The sequence below is a fragment of the Convolutriloba macropyga genome, chromosome 12, assembly GCF_964194025.1.
Source record: "Convolutriloba macropyga chromosome 12, txConMacr16.3, whole genome shotgun sequence".
In the NCBI taxonomy this organism is placed as follows: Eukaryota; Metazoa; Xenacoelomorpha; order Acoela; family Convolutidae; genus Convolutriloba; species Convolutriloba macropyga.
Genome location: NC_134479.1, coordinates 16,999,320 through 17,015,536, shown reverse-complemented (window position 1 = coordinate 17,015,536; position 16,217 = coordinate 16,999,320). Strand labels below are relative to the sequence as shown.

At 35.6% G+C, this 16,217-nt stretch overlaps 1 protein-coding gene across 2 annotated transcripts; it reads right to left on the bottom strand.

The window, feature by feature from the left end:
* Nucleotides 1-2,035: 2,035 nt before the first annotated feature.
* On the bottom strand, nt 2,036-7,106 carry LOC142351117 (uncharacterized). 2 transcript variants are annotated; one of them, XM_075403210.1, is made up of 3 exons: nt 6,435-7,106; nt 5,031-6,083; nt 2,036-2,769 (listed from the first exon to the last, which is right to left on the bottom strand). In XM_075403210.1, the coding sequence occupies exons 2-3, from the start codon at nt 5,676-5,678 to the stop codon at nt 2,146-2,148; spliced, it is 1,272 nt and encodes a 423-aa protein (XP_075259325.1). In that variant the 5' UTR covers nt 5,679-6,083; nt 6,435-7,106; the 3' UTR covers nt 2,036-2,145. The 2 variants fall into 2 exon arrangements, with proteins under 2 accessions (XP_075259325.1, XP_075259324.1); XM_075403209.1 differs by lacking the exon at nt 6,435-7,106 and having other exon boundaries at nt 5,031-6,141.
* Nucleotides 7,107-16,217: the final 9,111 nt, after the last annotated feature.

Sequence of the window (16,217 nt, the reverse complement as noted above, 5' to 3'; positions counted from 1 at the left end):
TTTCGAACAAGGTTTATTTCCTAAACTTCAAATCAAAAACGACAGTTGAAAGATTTTTCCTGTTGTGCAAAAATGGCAGCCATCAGCTGCTGGGGAGCCATCATTGCTGAAAACAATTGATTGCTATTTGAGGGAAATTGCGCTTCATCAGAGCTGACTTCTGGTTCATTTATCGTTCAAATAGGTTTAGAGCACAAGCTGACATCTTCCTCAAATTTTCCTCAAAAAACAATCGCGAAAGACGCATTTTGCCACCGACACCATGTATGTCGCCCAACTTCCTTTCGATATCTTCAAGAGATAGAATCAAAACTTTTTTCAGTTAAATTTTCACAGAAACAAGTGTGTACGAACACAACAAGAAGGCTCAAAAACAAAGGAAATTTTGAACTCTCCACAGAAAAATGCGTCGTAAAAACAAGACAAATCTTTCCTAAGTTCCATTAGTCTGCAGCCAGGCTATTTCCTCAAAGCAATATCTTGAACAAAAAAACAAGAAAAATGTTGCAGAAGAACAAACAGATGCTGGTAGATCTGAAAAAACCTGCGATCGTTTTGTAGACCTTTAGTCTTACAATGTAAATGAAAAGCAGACCGAAACATATTTCAAAAAGAAAGTTCTTTTTACTGGAAGGCTGCCCTCAAATAGCCCACAATTAGGCTGAGATGTCCTCAATTGACTTCAACTGCTCCAATTAAAGTATGGAAAACTCAATTACAAACAGAGATAGAGAGAGAATGATAGAAAAGGTCATTTTCAAAGCGGCAAGCCACACGAGACGAAAAAATCTATTCGTGTGACTGAAAAACCTGCTCCAATAGGTATGAAACACGTCTCCCGCAATTCAAACAAACGGCGTTAATAAATGCACAAAGCTGATTTGAAGCTCACGAGTTCAGGCCGTGACAAAAATTTACGAGCAAAACAATATATCAACTCAGTTATCGCAGGTATAAAAACTGAAATAAGCAGCGGAAGATACAAAAGCTTTGCTTTCCAGCGGCCAAGACACTACATTTTCCCGCTAAATGGCGGACTATCCACAACAACAAAGCGGTCAAGAAATCACACTTTTTCAATAACTGGTTGGCCATTCTAAGAAAGATAACTTTTTGAGAGCAACAGATGTACAGTTCAATTCACCCCATTCTTAAACGAACCTACACCCGATACGAAACAGGTTAGGACTACAGCAACAATACAATCGCACCTGGATTTTTTCAAAAGTTCAATAAAATTCGTCATATTAACAGTAGATCTTACACACTTGAAAAAACCATCAAATATGAGTTAAGAGAAGATAAACCCATTACAACGTCGGAGAAAAAGCTCTAGAATGACAGGCGGGGCACTTAAATTCAGAGGGTGTAGCCTAAATGAATTTTTCATAAGTGCAAATAAATGCTGTGACATTCCAACACCGACCTTCAGCATTCTCGACAGAAGCTTAACAACTCGGCTATCAGACCCTTGTGCTTTGCTAACCTACATTTGTTTTCATTTCAGCAACAAACTTTACTTCGAAGTGAGAGCAAATGAGATCACTCAAAAATGACGACCAGCGTCAAAATTCAAGAATGTTCAAGGATGTCCAAGAATCTTCTAGAACGCGCAAAAAGGATTAGGCAAAAACTCTGAATTAAAAAGAACATACATGTCACCAATACTTTCGTTCAACAGCGATCAAACATTCAATTCAAACCAACGGCGGAAAGAAACATTGAAAAGTGTAACTATAACGACCAGACGAAATTGGTTTTTAACTTTAACACTCAGCAAGCAAAAAAGCAAATAAAGTTGCCTAGGAAAAGACTGGTAATGACGATCATGATGTTGATGATGAGGTGGATATAATATATTTATCGCACGAAAAATTTCCCACGAGAAAATTTGCTCAAATCAGAAAATAAGCAAAACTTATCAATCTTTTCACCAAAATTTAGATGAATCTCTACTCTTGGTGGATTTCTATGCTTAAATTCTACATAAAAAAGACACACGAGTACGAGGATTGCTCCAAACTTTGACTGAGAACAATGAAACGGTATCAATTCTTGAGATCATTTGTAAAAAATGAAGTTCAGAAAAAAAAATTGTACAACCATTTATTTCTGCAACGTTGAATAGAACACTCAAAATTTGTTTCAGTTTTTGCTACTAGTTGTAGTTTGTTGATTCTCTTCATTCGACATAATTTCCTTGATCAAAGAGTGAATTATCTTTTTCTGCATATCAATGATTTTGCGGGTGGCAACTGCCTCGTTTTTCAATTGGGTAACTAATCCAAACTGCTGATGATACAACTTCAGAGACCCATCTTGAAGAAATTTAGTTTGCCTGTCAACAAACTCAAGATCTTTCTCTAACTCAATTTTCTCCGGGTCCAAAACCGGTGGGATATATATCATTATAACACAGTCGGTCCAGGTATCAATTAAATCCTCATATCGTGAGCAAATCAAATAATCTTGAGTAAAATTCTGCTTTTTGAAAAACTGAACCGCATCGGTGTCTGCCAGAACCGCTAAAGTGTCGAATTTGTCTTTCTTGCTTTTAACTTCATCCACAAGAAATTGTCCCAAACCCAACTTTCTGAACTTCATCCTAACAGATAGAACTGTAATGTGAAATACTTTTTCGTTTGGAATAGCGAAGCTTCTTTCGTACGTTAAGGAGGCGATAAGTCGATTTTCAACATGCACTGAGGAAAATTTGATTCTCTTCGTTTTCTCAGCATAAATGTTTCTGACATGGCGACGTCTCGCAACCTGAAATAAAAGCATCCAATGCTACATTTACTACAGCAAATAACCAGTATTAAAAAATTCCACTTCATAGAACACATTTTTTAACCTTTTCTTATATAATTTCTTATTGGGCAAATACTTGAAAATGAACTTTTCCATGACCATAACTAATTTAGGCCAAAAACTAATAAAAAACGCTTGCGTATGTAATCAGCACGCATTGCTATGCCGAAACTGGACGATAGACGCTTGTTCCTGAAACTGGACGATAGACGCCTGTGGCTTTCCATGATTTGTAACAACTAAAGAAATAAGATAGACAGATCGACCACCAGTCCTTTAATAGACAACTAGACTTTTTGGGTTAGATTCGGACTGGCAATTTTATGACACATACAACCTATCAGGAAAAAGCCCTAAAAGAGCTTTTGCAAAATTGATATTAAAAGCAGAAATGTCGTCACGCACACAAATTTTAACTGCAAAGCTGTAGAAGTCATTGAAAAAGTCAATTCCAAGAAGTCAGGTCGTAAGAACCATCGATGGAGACAAATTAAAAAAACATAGCAGGACAAGTCCTGACGCACAGTTCAAAGAATTTTCATTGACTCAACAAACAACTAGACCTAGAACGGCCTATGAGGGAATCGGGAAAAAAAAGATTAAAAAAAAAGATTTTTTTTACAAAAACATTTTTTAAGTCCGATTTATTTTGATGGCATTTCGTAGTTGAACATAACGTACTTCTGTTTCTTAGAGAGAGGCTACAGGGGCTACTATCAATACCAATAAGCATTAGAGATGGTAACTAAGACTTGTAGGAACGACGTTCAAATAGCGGGCATCTAAAATTGGGCTTTATGGGTTTATCCCGTTTCTACTTCTGACTTCATTTTTTTATACTGACTCTGTACATTTTGAATTGCTTTGCTGAGCAACTGATGTTCAAAATCACTTTTAGCAGAATGAGAGAAGAGAGAAACTAGTCTAGAGAAGTCAAAAAGATATCACGCAAAATGTTGAAAAGGCGGCAAAATGAGGTAAAGCGAAAGAATTTTTTATTCGACGAAGTAAAAAAAAACATAGCAGGACAAGTCCTGACGTACAATTCAAAGAATTTTCTTTGACTAAACAGAAAACTAGACCTAGAACGGACTATGAATGGATTGGAAAAATCATTTAGAAAAAATCCTATCCAAAAAATCGAAAAAACAGTAAAAATCAAAGTGAAATTGCCGCATGTGAACAAAAAATCACTACCGATAAAGCGAATTTTTGTTCAAACACCATATTCTCACTCTACTTTAAAATTAGAGCGAAAAAATTTCACGCCGCAAAACCACTCGCTTTTTCGCTCCATTTCCTGTTTCGGCGTGACCAAAATCACTACTCCAATTTGACTTCAAAAATCATGAAAATGTGTGAACAGATCTTAAAAAAAAAGACAGCGCCCCAATACAATTCAAATTCTTTGAATTGTAATAGGAGCGCTATAATAGCCGGCTGAGAAGATGAGGCGGCTATTAAAAAAACAACTTAAAGTTAGTTACCCTAAACTAAGTAACTGCTCAATCACAGTAAGGTTGAGAAAACTATGCAACTGCTTGCTAGGGTTGGACCCTACTTTTTTCAAAAGTCCAAGATAAATTAAAGAAAATAAAAGCTAATAATTTTGCTAAAAATGTCCTCAAAAACTATGTTATTGGTTCCTTAGACATAAAAAACTATTTTTAGCTGATTGGGGCCATCGATATTAGTAAGCTGTATACTGCCGTTTAACTCCAAGAATTATGCTTTGGTTTTATTTGAAGTTTTTAAAGACACATAGTAAGTCCTTTTCCCTGCATTCACCCAACAAACTCTTTGTTTCTCTTCCTCACAAAGGCGCCTGAAAACGATCCATAGGGGTCAATGGTGTCCTTTCGGAGCGCATGTGACATTTGAAAATAAATTATGTAAATGCCCTTTTTTATTATGCGTAATCCGTAAACAATTTATTATAAGGAAACAAGACGCCCAGCAGACTTGCGACCACGAACCGAGTTTATCTTTCAAGTTATCTTTATTTTTATTTATTTCAAACAACCGAAAAATATTTCTAAAAACTAAGAAAGATTAAGAATTTAATTACAGACATTAGAAACACGTTCGGGGAAAAATTGTCAATTTATCCTGTTCTCCGCTTTAGCGCCGTTTATGCACCCCAATTTAGGCGTTGGCAGGCACGTTAATTTTTGCAAAGATTTTAAAAAACCGAGTTAGCTTTTTAAATATAATCTCACCTCTGCTATGAATTCATCAGCCCCTTCCGAGAAGTCTTCTTCCTCGTCGCTTGACTCGTCCTCTGAACTGCTTTCAGCCCCATCTTCCTCGTCTGAATAAACACCAGCAAACTTACTCGGACGACAATTAGGACATATCTCCTGTGCCTTTTCTTCCTCTAGTTCCGTGTAGGTTTTTTGCACGACTTTCAAAAATCCATGCAAGGGTATATCTTCGTTTATCCCAATTCCATCATCTGTGTTATGTAAAGCATTGTCTGTTACATAATTTTGCGCCGTGACATTACGTAATACTCCATAGCTAGGTTCTAAAATGTCCAAATCAGGTTCGCATTTTTTGTCAGTACATAACTTTTCCAAAGCTGTTTCTGGTGATAGTAAAACAACCAAAGTCCACGAGTTTTTCCCACAAACTGTGGAATATAAAACATCGGGTTCAATATTTGGTAAGCATGAATTGTAAAGCGCAACAACTGCGTGTAAGATTTCTTTGTTTTTGATTTGCAAATCAACGGCAAATTCTTTACTTGACTTTAATAATCGGTGAAAATTTATCAAAAAACAGTGAGCTTCAACGCTCTCATTGGTTGTTTTCGAGGAAAATTGACGCAATCCAAGATTTTCGACAGCTGCAGTAGCTAGAGACATATTCAAAAAATATGATACGATTATAAGCTTAAATATGAATTATGACCGAAGAAAAGTTTTAATTGAAGATTTTGAGGTAACTCTGTCCAGATAAGCCACATCAATTGCGCACAGATAATTACCAAACTGTGCAATACATCATTTTTTTAAATGATAATGTGAAAACAATTTTTTAGAAGCAAACTTTAACTGAATCTCTACAAATCAAATAGAAGCTAGCGTTAAGAAAAGCACGTACATTAAAGGTACATAGAACAATATTAGCAGGTGTGTGTATAATTTAAAAGCACGTGATTTGTAAACGACGATAAAATGTACAGCATAATGCAAAGAGTAGAATAATCTCAGCACAATAGCAATCGTTGAATTTTCCTTCGTCATTTCTTACAGCTTCAATCCCGTACACTTTAATTCAATGCCATCGTGTAAACAAAATAGCAAATAACGTCGGACAAATTGCTCTCGAATGACCAGCGGCTGCTTGATTATTTTTTGATGTTTTTTTTGGGGGGGGGGGGGGGAGGGAGGGGCTTCAAATTGTTGTTTTAGTAGAGCTTGTTATATAGCACCTCATAGTTCAAATCGAAAGAGAGCATTTTAGATAACCCCAAACTCAGAAAAGTCACTGGGCAAAAAATTCGCTCAGCATTCGACCTAAAACTCAAATTGGTTTTAAAAAGGCACTCAGGACTACAATAAATGCTTTAAACTTCATTCGACAGCTATTTCATTTAAAATACAATAGTAATTGTCTACATTATTGTCACTGTTGTACATTTAGTATTGGACGCTAGACGCTCGAGTCCCAAAATGTTTGGTGACTATAACGGGAATGAGCAATATCTGGCACAATGCAAGAGATAAGCTGTAAGGTATATTTGCTAACATTCAATCGCAGTGATGTTTGCTGTACACTGCAAGAAGATTCTGTATCTTATGTATATCGTAAGCACTATAGTCAGACCAAATTATCTCAGACTTCGCAATGGTGTTCATTTTTTTTTTACAAAATAAGAACTTAGAATTAAAAATTCAAGCAAACATTTTCTAATAATTAATTTTATTTGAATATTTTGGCCTTTCAGGCCACAGGTGAATTCTCGATGCCGATGACTACCGAAAAATCAAACATCTTCGAAAGAAGTAAAAAAGATTAAACTTTAGTACAAAATCGACATCTGTATGCTTTCGCATTTCAAACTAATGACTGATGCTGACCAATAACTTTTACTATTTACTGACCTGTTACATTTTTGAAAATTGCAAGTACTGACAATTGGTGCAGAATAAGTCGCAACTATTTTTTATGTGTACCAGAACATGACCGGTTTGTGAATATTTTACAGAACTCGTTTTAACTCGCAACTGCTGGATATTCGCAAATAATTGGAGGTTGGCGACCGACCACTGCTAATTTACAGCCAATATTTTTTTGTCTGCGGTCATCGAACCTGCAACATATAATGCAAAACAGAAACCTCCGGCCCAGCAATTGCTCAAAGCTTGTCAGCTTATGAATTTATACGTTTGTTAGAAGCCCTAATTACAAGAAACCAAGCAAAAACATTTCAAGAACACAAATCTGATGAGAAACAAATGAGCTTCAGCCTAAAAAATTTGATCGAAAAAAAATTTCAATAATACAAAACATGGTAAACAGATCAAAACCAAAGCCTCTTAAAAAGAAAATCTGCATCAGTCTGCCTACTATACCCATGTTTTCAACAGCAGTAGCAGTTTTCGTCACCACTTCAAGATTGTTTTTACTCTAACTATATGGAGTCATGGTTTCAAAATTACTTAAAAGGAAACAGTGCATACGCAAGAACTCTTTTCAGAACAGTTCTTTATTGCATGCACAATCTGTACACCAAGTGTCGATGTATACCACTAGTGGAAATAATTGAATTGGATTCTTGGAGATGTAGAAATACTACATTCGTTGGTATAAACTCAACGTTTTTGAGGGTATTTGTACAGCGCGCTTCCAATCAAACTTAGCTGCCTAAAATGTTTGGGTCTTTCCCATTATAGCCCTCCCCCCCCCCATTATGGTATAATTACCATGATTGGGGGGGCTATAGGTTATCTCACCACTAAGCTGGGGGAGGGGGGGGCAATAATGGGAAAGACCAAAATGTTTATCAACATCAGGCGTTTCAACCACCGAATTTTTTTTCTGAATTTTTTTTTGCATGGAAAAGTCGGACACCTCGTTCAACTTACAGTAAAAAATCACTTAACTTATGTCCGCTCTTACTCTTTCATCTTTCAGGCCATTGGAGGGTTTCCGGTGCCAATGCCTACTGACAAAATAAACATCTTTAAGATGTAAATGTGTAAAAGATAAAATTTTAATACAAAATCATTCGCACTCACTCGCATTTCAAAGTTCAAGTCGGTTTAAACTTGAACAAAATTATCATGGAAACATTTTCAATCAGTGATTGGGAAAACGTTTTTTTGACTTTCAAATTGTCACTGAATTTCAAATTTCACACTTCGATAGTCTTCATTGTGCTTAATTTTATTTCCAATCAGACACCATTTTTTCTACAGTTTTTCTTTGCTTGAAACTCCGCATTTTGTTTCAATCTTCAATTCATATTAGAATTGTTTATTTTTTATTGCAGTTTCTTTACTCTTATCAGTGTTCTTCACAGCTTATCCATAGACGAGCGCTAAAAATTTTGAAAATGAAACAAACATTGTTTCTGATGCGTTTCAGTTCCTTTACAATGTACGGCAGAGGAAAAAAGCCTACTGTTGTTACGCAATCATTTGATTACTAATCCTCAGAAACCAATGGTTAAAACCAATTATTCATAAACATCAGCTTTCAATTGATACCTCAAGATGCAGACCACTACAATATTGAAACTGGTCTACCTATTTTTGTCAAGGACCCCAAAGACTTTATTCCTCTGCACCCAACAGTTACATCAATCAACGGTGGAATCCACAGTTACGAAACATTCCTGATTCTAATAGTTTGGATGTCATGGAGTAGCTTTTCGCGAAACGGAAAAAAGTGTTATTCATAGCCAGGAAGCACACAAACCAATATCCACAAAAACTACAGCTAACAGTCAAATTAAGTCTTCAAAAAATCTTGAACAGAAGTAATCGAGAGAACTACCGTTCAATTCAATACCAACAATATATCAATTTACCACACTAGACTTCAAAAAGTAACGTTTACATAACTCCTTGGTAGCATTGTAAAAATACTGGTCACAGTCTTCCAGCCATGGAAGCGGCTGGCGGATACTATTTATCGAGATGTTAGCCCGAAGCTGCAACTACTTGCACATGTTCGTGGCAGTAGTTGCAAACTTTTTCGAAAAGGTCATTTTTTTAAAGGAATTTCAAACCTGCTAAACATTCACAGCAGAAAAGATGATAATTGTTTTGTTACTGTTATACTGCAGCATAGCATCTGGGTTACAAAAAAGAAACACTGGTAATCTTCCAGAACTTCAATAAAATGTTATTAAGTTCACCAACAATAACCCAATAGCAAAAACAACGTACGGGTGACTTTGATACTACGAAGAGCCTTATGGGAATCTCAAATTTCGAGGAAATGGACGAAGTCGAAGTAAATATCTTTACTTCGGAATTTGAATTGATTTTTGGTAGTCCTTGTAACTGTGGAAACCAAGAAATTTGAAATTGATTTTCGGTAGTCCTTTTAGCTGTGGAACAAAATCAAATATTTAGAACGGTTAAAAGTTATCATTAGGGAAAAAAATGTGTAAATTTGACTTCTCAAATTAACGTAAAAACTTTTTTGTCACGAGTGGAAAGGCACGCTTTTTGTACAATATGAAACGTGAATTCCCTCATCACACTGGAGTGATACTGAATAAAGAATTTTATAACTCATGCTGTATTTGTTTTACTGAAATGGCCAGCGACAAAAAAATTATAGATCATTGTCTTTTTACAGAATGTTTCGTTGGATATGCACACCGTGAGTAGAGCAATAAAATTTACACCAATCGTCGAGGAAAATGCGATGACCTACGAAATTTAATATATCGTCAAATCACTTTACTCAGGTTCCCATTTTACAAAAACTAACAAAAAATTTTACACCAATCGTTGCAGAAGATGTGATGAAAAATGACTTGCATCATACCGCTTGAGCACTTTACTCAGCTTCCCAGTTTACAACAATTTACGTTATTCCAAACATTAACAAATAATTTCTCGCCTTGAAATTGGAGGTCTACAATGAAACGAAAAAAAAAACAAAAGAGATGAATTTGCTGTCTCTGAGTAGTTGAGATTCATAGACAGCTTTCTTTCACTTTATGCCTAGCAGCTTTGATAAGCTAATCCAAACTTTAACTAACAACAGATTTACCATATTAGACAACTTCTACAATGAATACTCAGCCAATCAACGAAAAGTTTTGAAAACTCATACGCTGATTCGTTCAAATAGTTTCTGAAAAATTCCCATTTGATATCAAGAAATAGAAGAAAAGGTCTAAAAAATAATGATGTTGTTATCATGCTGGAACAACTTAGAGAACTCCGAAAACTTTTTATAGATTTCAACTATGCAAGTATCAGAGAGTTTGTTAAGCTCTTCTGAACAGCAGGTGTCCTTCAATTATATTGCTGGTTTGAAGAATTTGGAGCAGTTTCATATGAGATTTACGGGCTGGTATGTTTTCAGTTTTATTATGCCTCTTGAACTTGTCGGGAGTCACTTTTGTCAAATTTGGTAAACCTCATCGTGAACCGTTGACAAATCGTAACAATTTAGATTTGACGTAACGGTTGATCCAAGATCAATTGGCATCGGTGTTTAGTTCTCGCTCAGAAGTTTCTAACTGTTCACTTCTCAGTGTTTTTGGGTGAAAAAAAAAGAATTGACGTCCATACTATACGTTGATGCTGACAATCTTTGCGGTGGAGTGATGTTATATTATTTTCTCCCTCTCAAGGGTCTGGCAAATGTGGAGGAAATTGGCCTAGAAGATACACTGATGATGAGGGTGATGTAGGGTGTATAGTAGAAACAAACCGTGAGTACCTGGATTAAACACTTGATAAAAACAGTCACTTTCCTCTAAAAATCGAGTACAGAACTTCTGTTTTCTTAATGACAAACCTCTAAAGGTTTTCTTTGCCGAACTTTTTGTCGTGTTAGCTTATTTGAGGAATCGTTTAATAATCATCAGAAAATTTGTTAAAATAGTGAATCAGTACAAATAACAACAATTTTGCTCGATCCCGAGAAAAAAGAAATAGCGTTGGACAATTACGTTGAAAGATCGTTCTCACCATTTGTAGTGTAACTTGATCAGGAATTGCTATGTGTACCTGTTGGCAATGCCAAGAGCAGACCAAAAGTTTGCCAATATTTGCGTTATCGAACCTCACGCAACCTGTAGTTACTGCACTATGGAAATTGAGCAGAAAACTATGACATCAATACAATTACTTAAATAGAGGACCTGACCGCAGGGAAATTAGAAGAACTAGTACACTTTTTCTTCAACTAGAGTAGATTCTGTAAATTTACCAGAGTAGCAACCTCTAAAAAAGCCCATAATTGTTTCTGTATTTGTAATACAGAGCTAGTAAACAATTATAGTTAGAGATCATTGCAATTTTACTGGATGTTTCGCTGAATATTTGTACGTTGTGGCTGTTACCTGAAGCGTAGAACATTAAGATTTGCATCAATTGTTTTGCGCATGATGTGATGAGCGATGACATGCATATCGTCAAATCATTTTACTCAGCTTCCAAAATTATACAAATTGACGTCATTCCAACCTCTGACGAAAACTTATCGCCATGAACTTTGGTGTCAATGTTGAAGCAAAAAAAACGTAAAAGAAATAAAATTGCTGTTTAAGAGTACTTGAGTTTCATAGACGGCTTGCTTTTTATGCTTAGCAGCTCAGATAAGTTGTTTTAAACTTTATCCAAACAACAAATATACTATATTAGACAACTTCTATAGAGGAACCTCAGCCGATCAAAAAAGAATGTTGAAAAGGAAAGGACGTTTTGCGTACTCTTTCACTGATTTGTTCCAAAACCTTTCTGAAACATCACTCCCTAATATACAGAATCAGAAAAACGGTCTCAAATATATATCATTATGTACATCATGCTGGAACAAATTGAAGAGTTCCAGGAACTGTTTAGAGTGTTCAGCTGTGCATATCTCGAAAAAATTCTCGAGCTTTACTTAACAGGAGATGGCTTTCAATTCGCTTTCTGATTTGACGATTGAAGAGCAATTTGTAATGAGACTTACAGACTCGATTGTGTTCAGTTCTAAACCGGTTTGAATTTGTCAGGAAAAGCTTTTCTCAAAGTTTTTAAGCCTTATCTTGAATTGTTGACAAATCGTAACATCTTAGATTTGACGGATAGATTGATCCGAGATGGTTTGGAAACAGTACACTTTTTGTTCAGAAACTTCCACAACTTCTACACCAAACAGTTTTGATGAAACAAAAGAATCATCGTCTATCTTGTAGATTGATGCCAACAACCTTTACGGTGGAGTCATGCTACTCTTTCCTCTCGCTCTCAAGAGCTTCGAAATTGAGGCGCAGATCGGCCTAGAAGAAATGTTGAACAATAATGATGAGGGAGATACTGGACATTTTGTAAGAGCAGACCTTGATTACCTGGATCAACTATATGGCAAACACAGTGACTTTCCTCTAATATCGAATAAAGAACCTCTGGATCTTGTACAGTTGAGCGAATATCAATCTGAACTAAATTTCCTCTAAAGATTTCACACTGCAAATTAAAAAAAGTGAGACATGCATATCACTCAAGAAAGTATGTTACTCATTACTGGAACCTGAATTTTTTGTATCCATTGGAATGAAATTCCACAAATTGCACCGTGCAGTCAAAATGTGTTTATCGAAATGACTCTCAAACATCGTTAACCTGAACACTAACAGACGTCAGAAAGCAGTGTTTAAAATGAATCAGGCCCTATATAAACTAATGTCCAACTCAACAGTCGGAAAAGCCTAAGAAATAGAGTAACTTTTTTGCCAAGAATGAGGTTGAACTACCCAATGCCATTTCGTATGGTATCAATTCTTTCATCAAAATTTTGGAAAAGGGACTTTCACTGATTAGAAGGAGGAAACAGCCAATTCTTGTTCATAGAGGACAAAGCCAACCACAGTATGAGCTAGCATATTAGAAACGTCAAACCTGTTTATGTCACGCTTTCGCTATATTATTACAAAGAAGGCAACAGAGTATCAAATTTTGTATTCGGACACAGCGTTTCTACAAAATGGATCGTACCAAATTTAATAAAAATTGAGACATAAATTTAACCTAGAGAAGCCATTTTAATCTTTCAATTTTTAGAGAACATGATCAGCTAGATGATCGCTTCAATGGTTAAACCGACCCCAAGTTTGAAGAAAACTTTTAGGAGCAACAATTGAAGAGTTTGGCGCTTTAAAACCTAAATTATAATCAATAATTGCACGGCCATTTATCAATTTGTGTTAACACAACCAAGAAGTATACTCAAGCTAAAATAACACACGAACTGTTTAAAAACTTTGCAGAAAAATAACCTCTTGAGAGCTATAATAATACAGTTTAGCTCGGATAAGCATCAATTTTAATCTGACTGCCTCAACAAGATCGCCCTAAGTGCGTACGGGCATAAAGGTTACATCAACACTGACCGTAAAACAACAATACCTGTTGGACATGACAGTCTGAGGGACAAGTTATTCAACAAAAATTTTTAAGAAGAAGTTGACTGGGGAGATGAAACCGCTGAAACTTATAGTGTTTTTGAACTACCAGAAAGAGAGAAAGCCTTGATCTTGATTCCCATCATCCCTCAAAAACAAATGTAAAACAGAGTGATGTTCTTGAGTTTTATCCAAAATTTGATGAAGATGAAACAAATAAAATTACTCCCAACGTTTTCAAATTGATTCAAGCGGGAAAACACGTCGAACATCAACCAGTACTGAGGGATGTTCGTTGGAAAAGTCAGAAGAAGGAAGGCTATCAATCAAAGAACGGGCTAAGAAACAAACAGCGGTGAGATCTTATTATTATTATCATTTTCTCGAGTTGCAAAAGAATTTTTTTTGCAAGACAGAAAGTATTACCCACTGTTCAAAAAAGGCACGCGTGCTTATAGAGATAATTCTGACAAACAATAGAGATTTAAAATGGATTGCCTATCATTTTTTAAAGGACTTAACTTCCACTTTGTTCGTTTTTAATTTGAAGATTTTTTTTGGAAAGAAAAAGGTTTAAATCAGCCTTACCTGAAAATAGTAGAACCACTATATATATCAGGGGATTAATTCCCAGTTTTTGGTAAATACTGGGACCATGAGTTGGAATATCATCTATTCTAGTCTGTCATCATCCTGCATGTGGACAGATTTGACATCAATCAATTTGTTAATGATGTTCAAGTGCTCCTCCTCCCCTATCTACGACATAGACATCGCCATTTGCTTTGAGAAGGCAAATGTCTATGCCATGAAGATTTTTGATTTTCATCGCAGTAAACGGTGATACTTGGATGGAATCTACCACAAACCCATTACATTGGAATGCAATGAGGTTATGAACAAAAAGATTTGAATTCGAACTAAATTGGAAAGAAAAAGAAATGAACTAAAGAGAGACATTATTACACTACAAATGTTGAGAAAGAAATCATTTTTATCTCAATGCTTTCAACGAAAAAAAATTTTCAGCTAACAGACATTCTGCTAACGCCATTTAAACACTGCCCTCCATAATCCGTAGTCCTATATACCAAAAATCTTCAAATAAATTGTAGAAATTTCGAAATAGGAAATAGTTTTTGATCTAAATACAGAAAGGGGAATTATTTCAGATGAATTGTCCAGTCTTCCTTTTAAATTACCCGCCCACCTAACTTGGACAAATATATTTAATGTAGTCTTCAAACCTGTTCATTCAAAGTAAAACTTTTTTACAAATTGGACAAAGTCGATAAAAGATTTTACCGCTAACAACGGTCTGGTAAACTTATAAGTGTCAAATTTGGAGACAATTTTTGTGGTTGACGTCCTTTGATGAATGAGAAATGAAAATAAATGATTATTTATATCTAGTACAGTTTCATATATGACGGTTCTTGTGATTTTCTGTTAGGTGGCTCTAAATTTTCCTTATCAATTTTAAAAATCAAGTTAGAGCTCCTAATTTTGAACTGTGTCATTGTTGTCAGAAAGCTTTCAGATTTTACAAAGTTATTTTGTGAGAGTGTTTTGGTTGAGAATAAAAGGTTAAAATTCTCTTTCTAGAGCCCAAGTTAGGGTTTGCACGTTAATTATTTGACAGGGGCGCAGAAGGCAGTTTTTTTTCGTAATTTAACTCACAAAATTTTTGATTCTTAAACAGAGATTTGTGTCCTTCTACAAAAATGAATTTCCAAACAGCTTTCGCCGGCATAGTTTATTTAAATCTTAATTGAACCACTTCTGCAACTGTGAAGCATATTAATTTCAAAATCCATAAAACACAGCATGCTCAATTATTTTTGTAGTCTGTGATTTGTTTTCCAAGATGTAGCTCCGCTTTGATTTATTTCGCATAAAATCCCCGCCGTAAACAATAGCTAACAAGTTTTAACAATTCCGCATTTCCTAAATGCAAAAATTTCAAAACGAATTTTCCTCTTGCGCGCATTAGGAAACAAAAATGTTCTAAAACTTTCCCAAAAATGAATATCCACGGAAAAAGTAACAATTAAGTGTTCGTAGTTTGCCATAAGAATAACTATTTCGGCTGGAAAATAGGTGTACGATGCTAGAAGGTTTGATCGAAACAAAAAAATTTTTGGCGGAAAATCAGTTTTGCGGTCCCTGAAATTTTTGTAGGGAATGAGGCCCAACCCCCCCCCCCCTCCCACAAGCATATGTTAGGTTACCGTACTGCTCATCGTCATCCCCCCAACAGACAAGAAGTGTATATCGATGACACTTAGCGTCCCTGTTGAGAAAGTCAGGACAAGAGAAGGACAACTCAAATCAATTTATGAGTATTTGCACTTTTTCCTCTCATTCAAGTTTCGAAATACATTGCCGGAAAAGTTAGTTGCCACCCTCCCTAATTAAGCTTCCCCGTTTTTCGATGCTATCTTCGAAAATGCAAGTCATGAACTAGCTTCAAACAAAGGAGAAAGAATCTATTCATTTTCATACATGAAAGGAAAATCGAAGTTCGCAGCAGAACAAGTCTTCAATTGAATGCTGGAAAAGCAAACTAGAGAACGGAAAATTGCAGATTCCGGAATAAGAATTACAAAAAGCAAGAACTGTTTTGAAGAAAAAATAACTGTCGTAGTTTTAAAGACTACAATAACTCGATTTTGAATTTTGACACCCTTTCAATGGTGTGCATTTTTGAAGCACTTTGGAAGCGTTTATGCATGAAAGACGTGCATAACACTACAGCGAATCAAACATTGCTGGTGACGATAATTTCAAAAACTCCCGGCCTAATTTTCAATTGTTG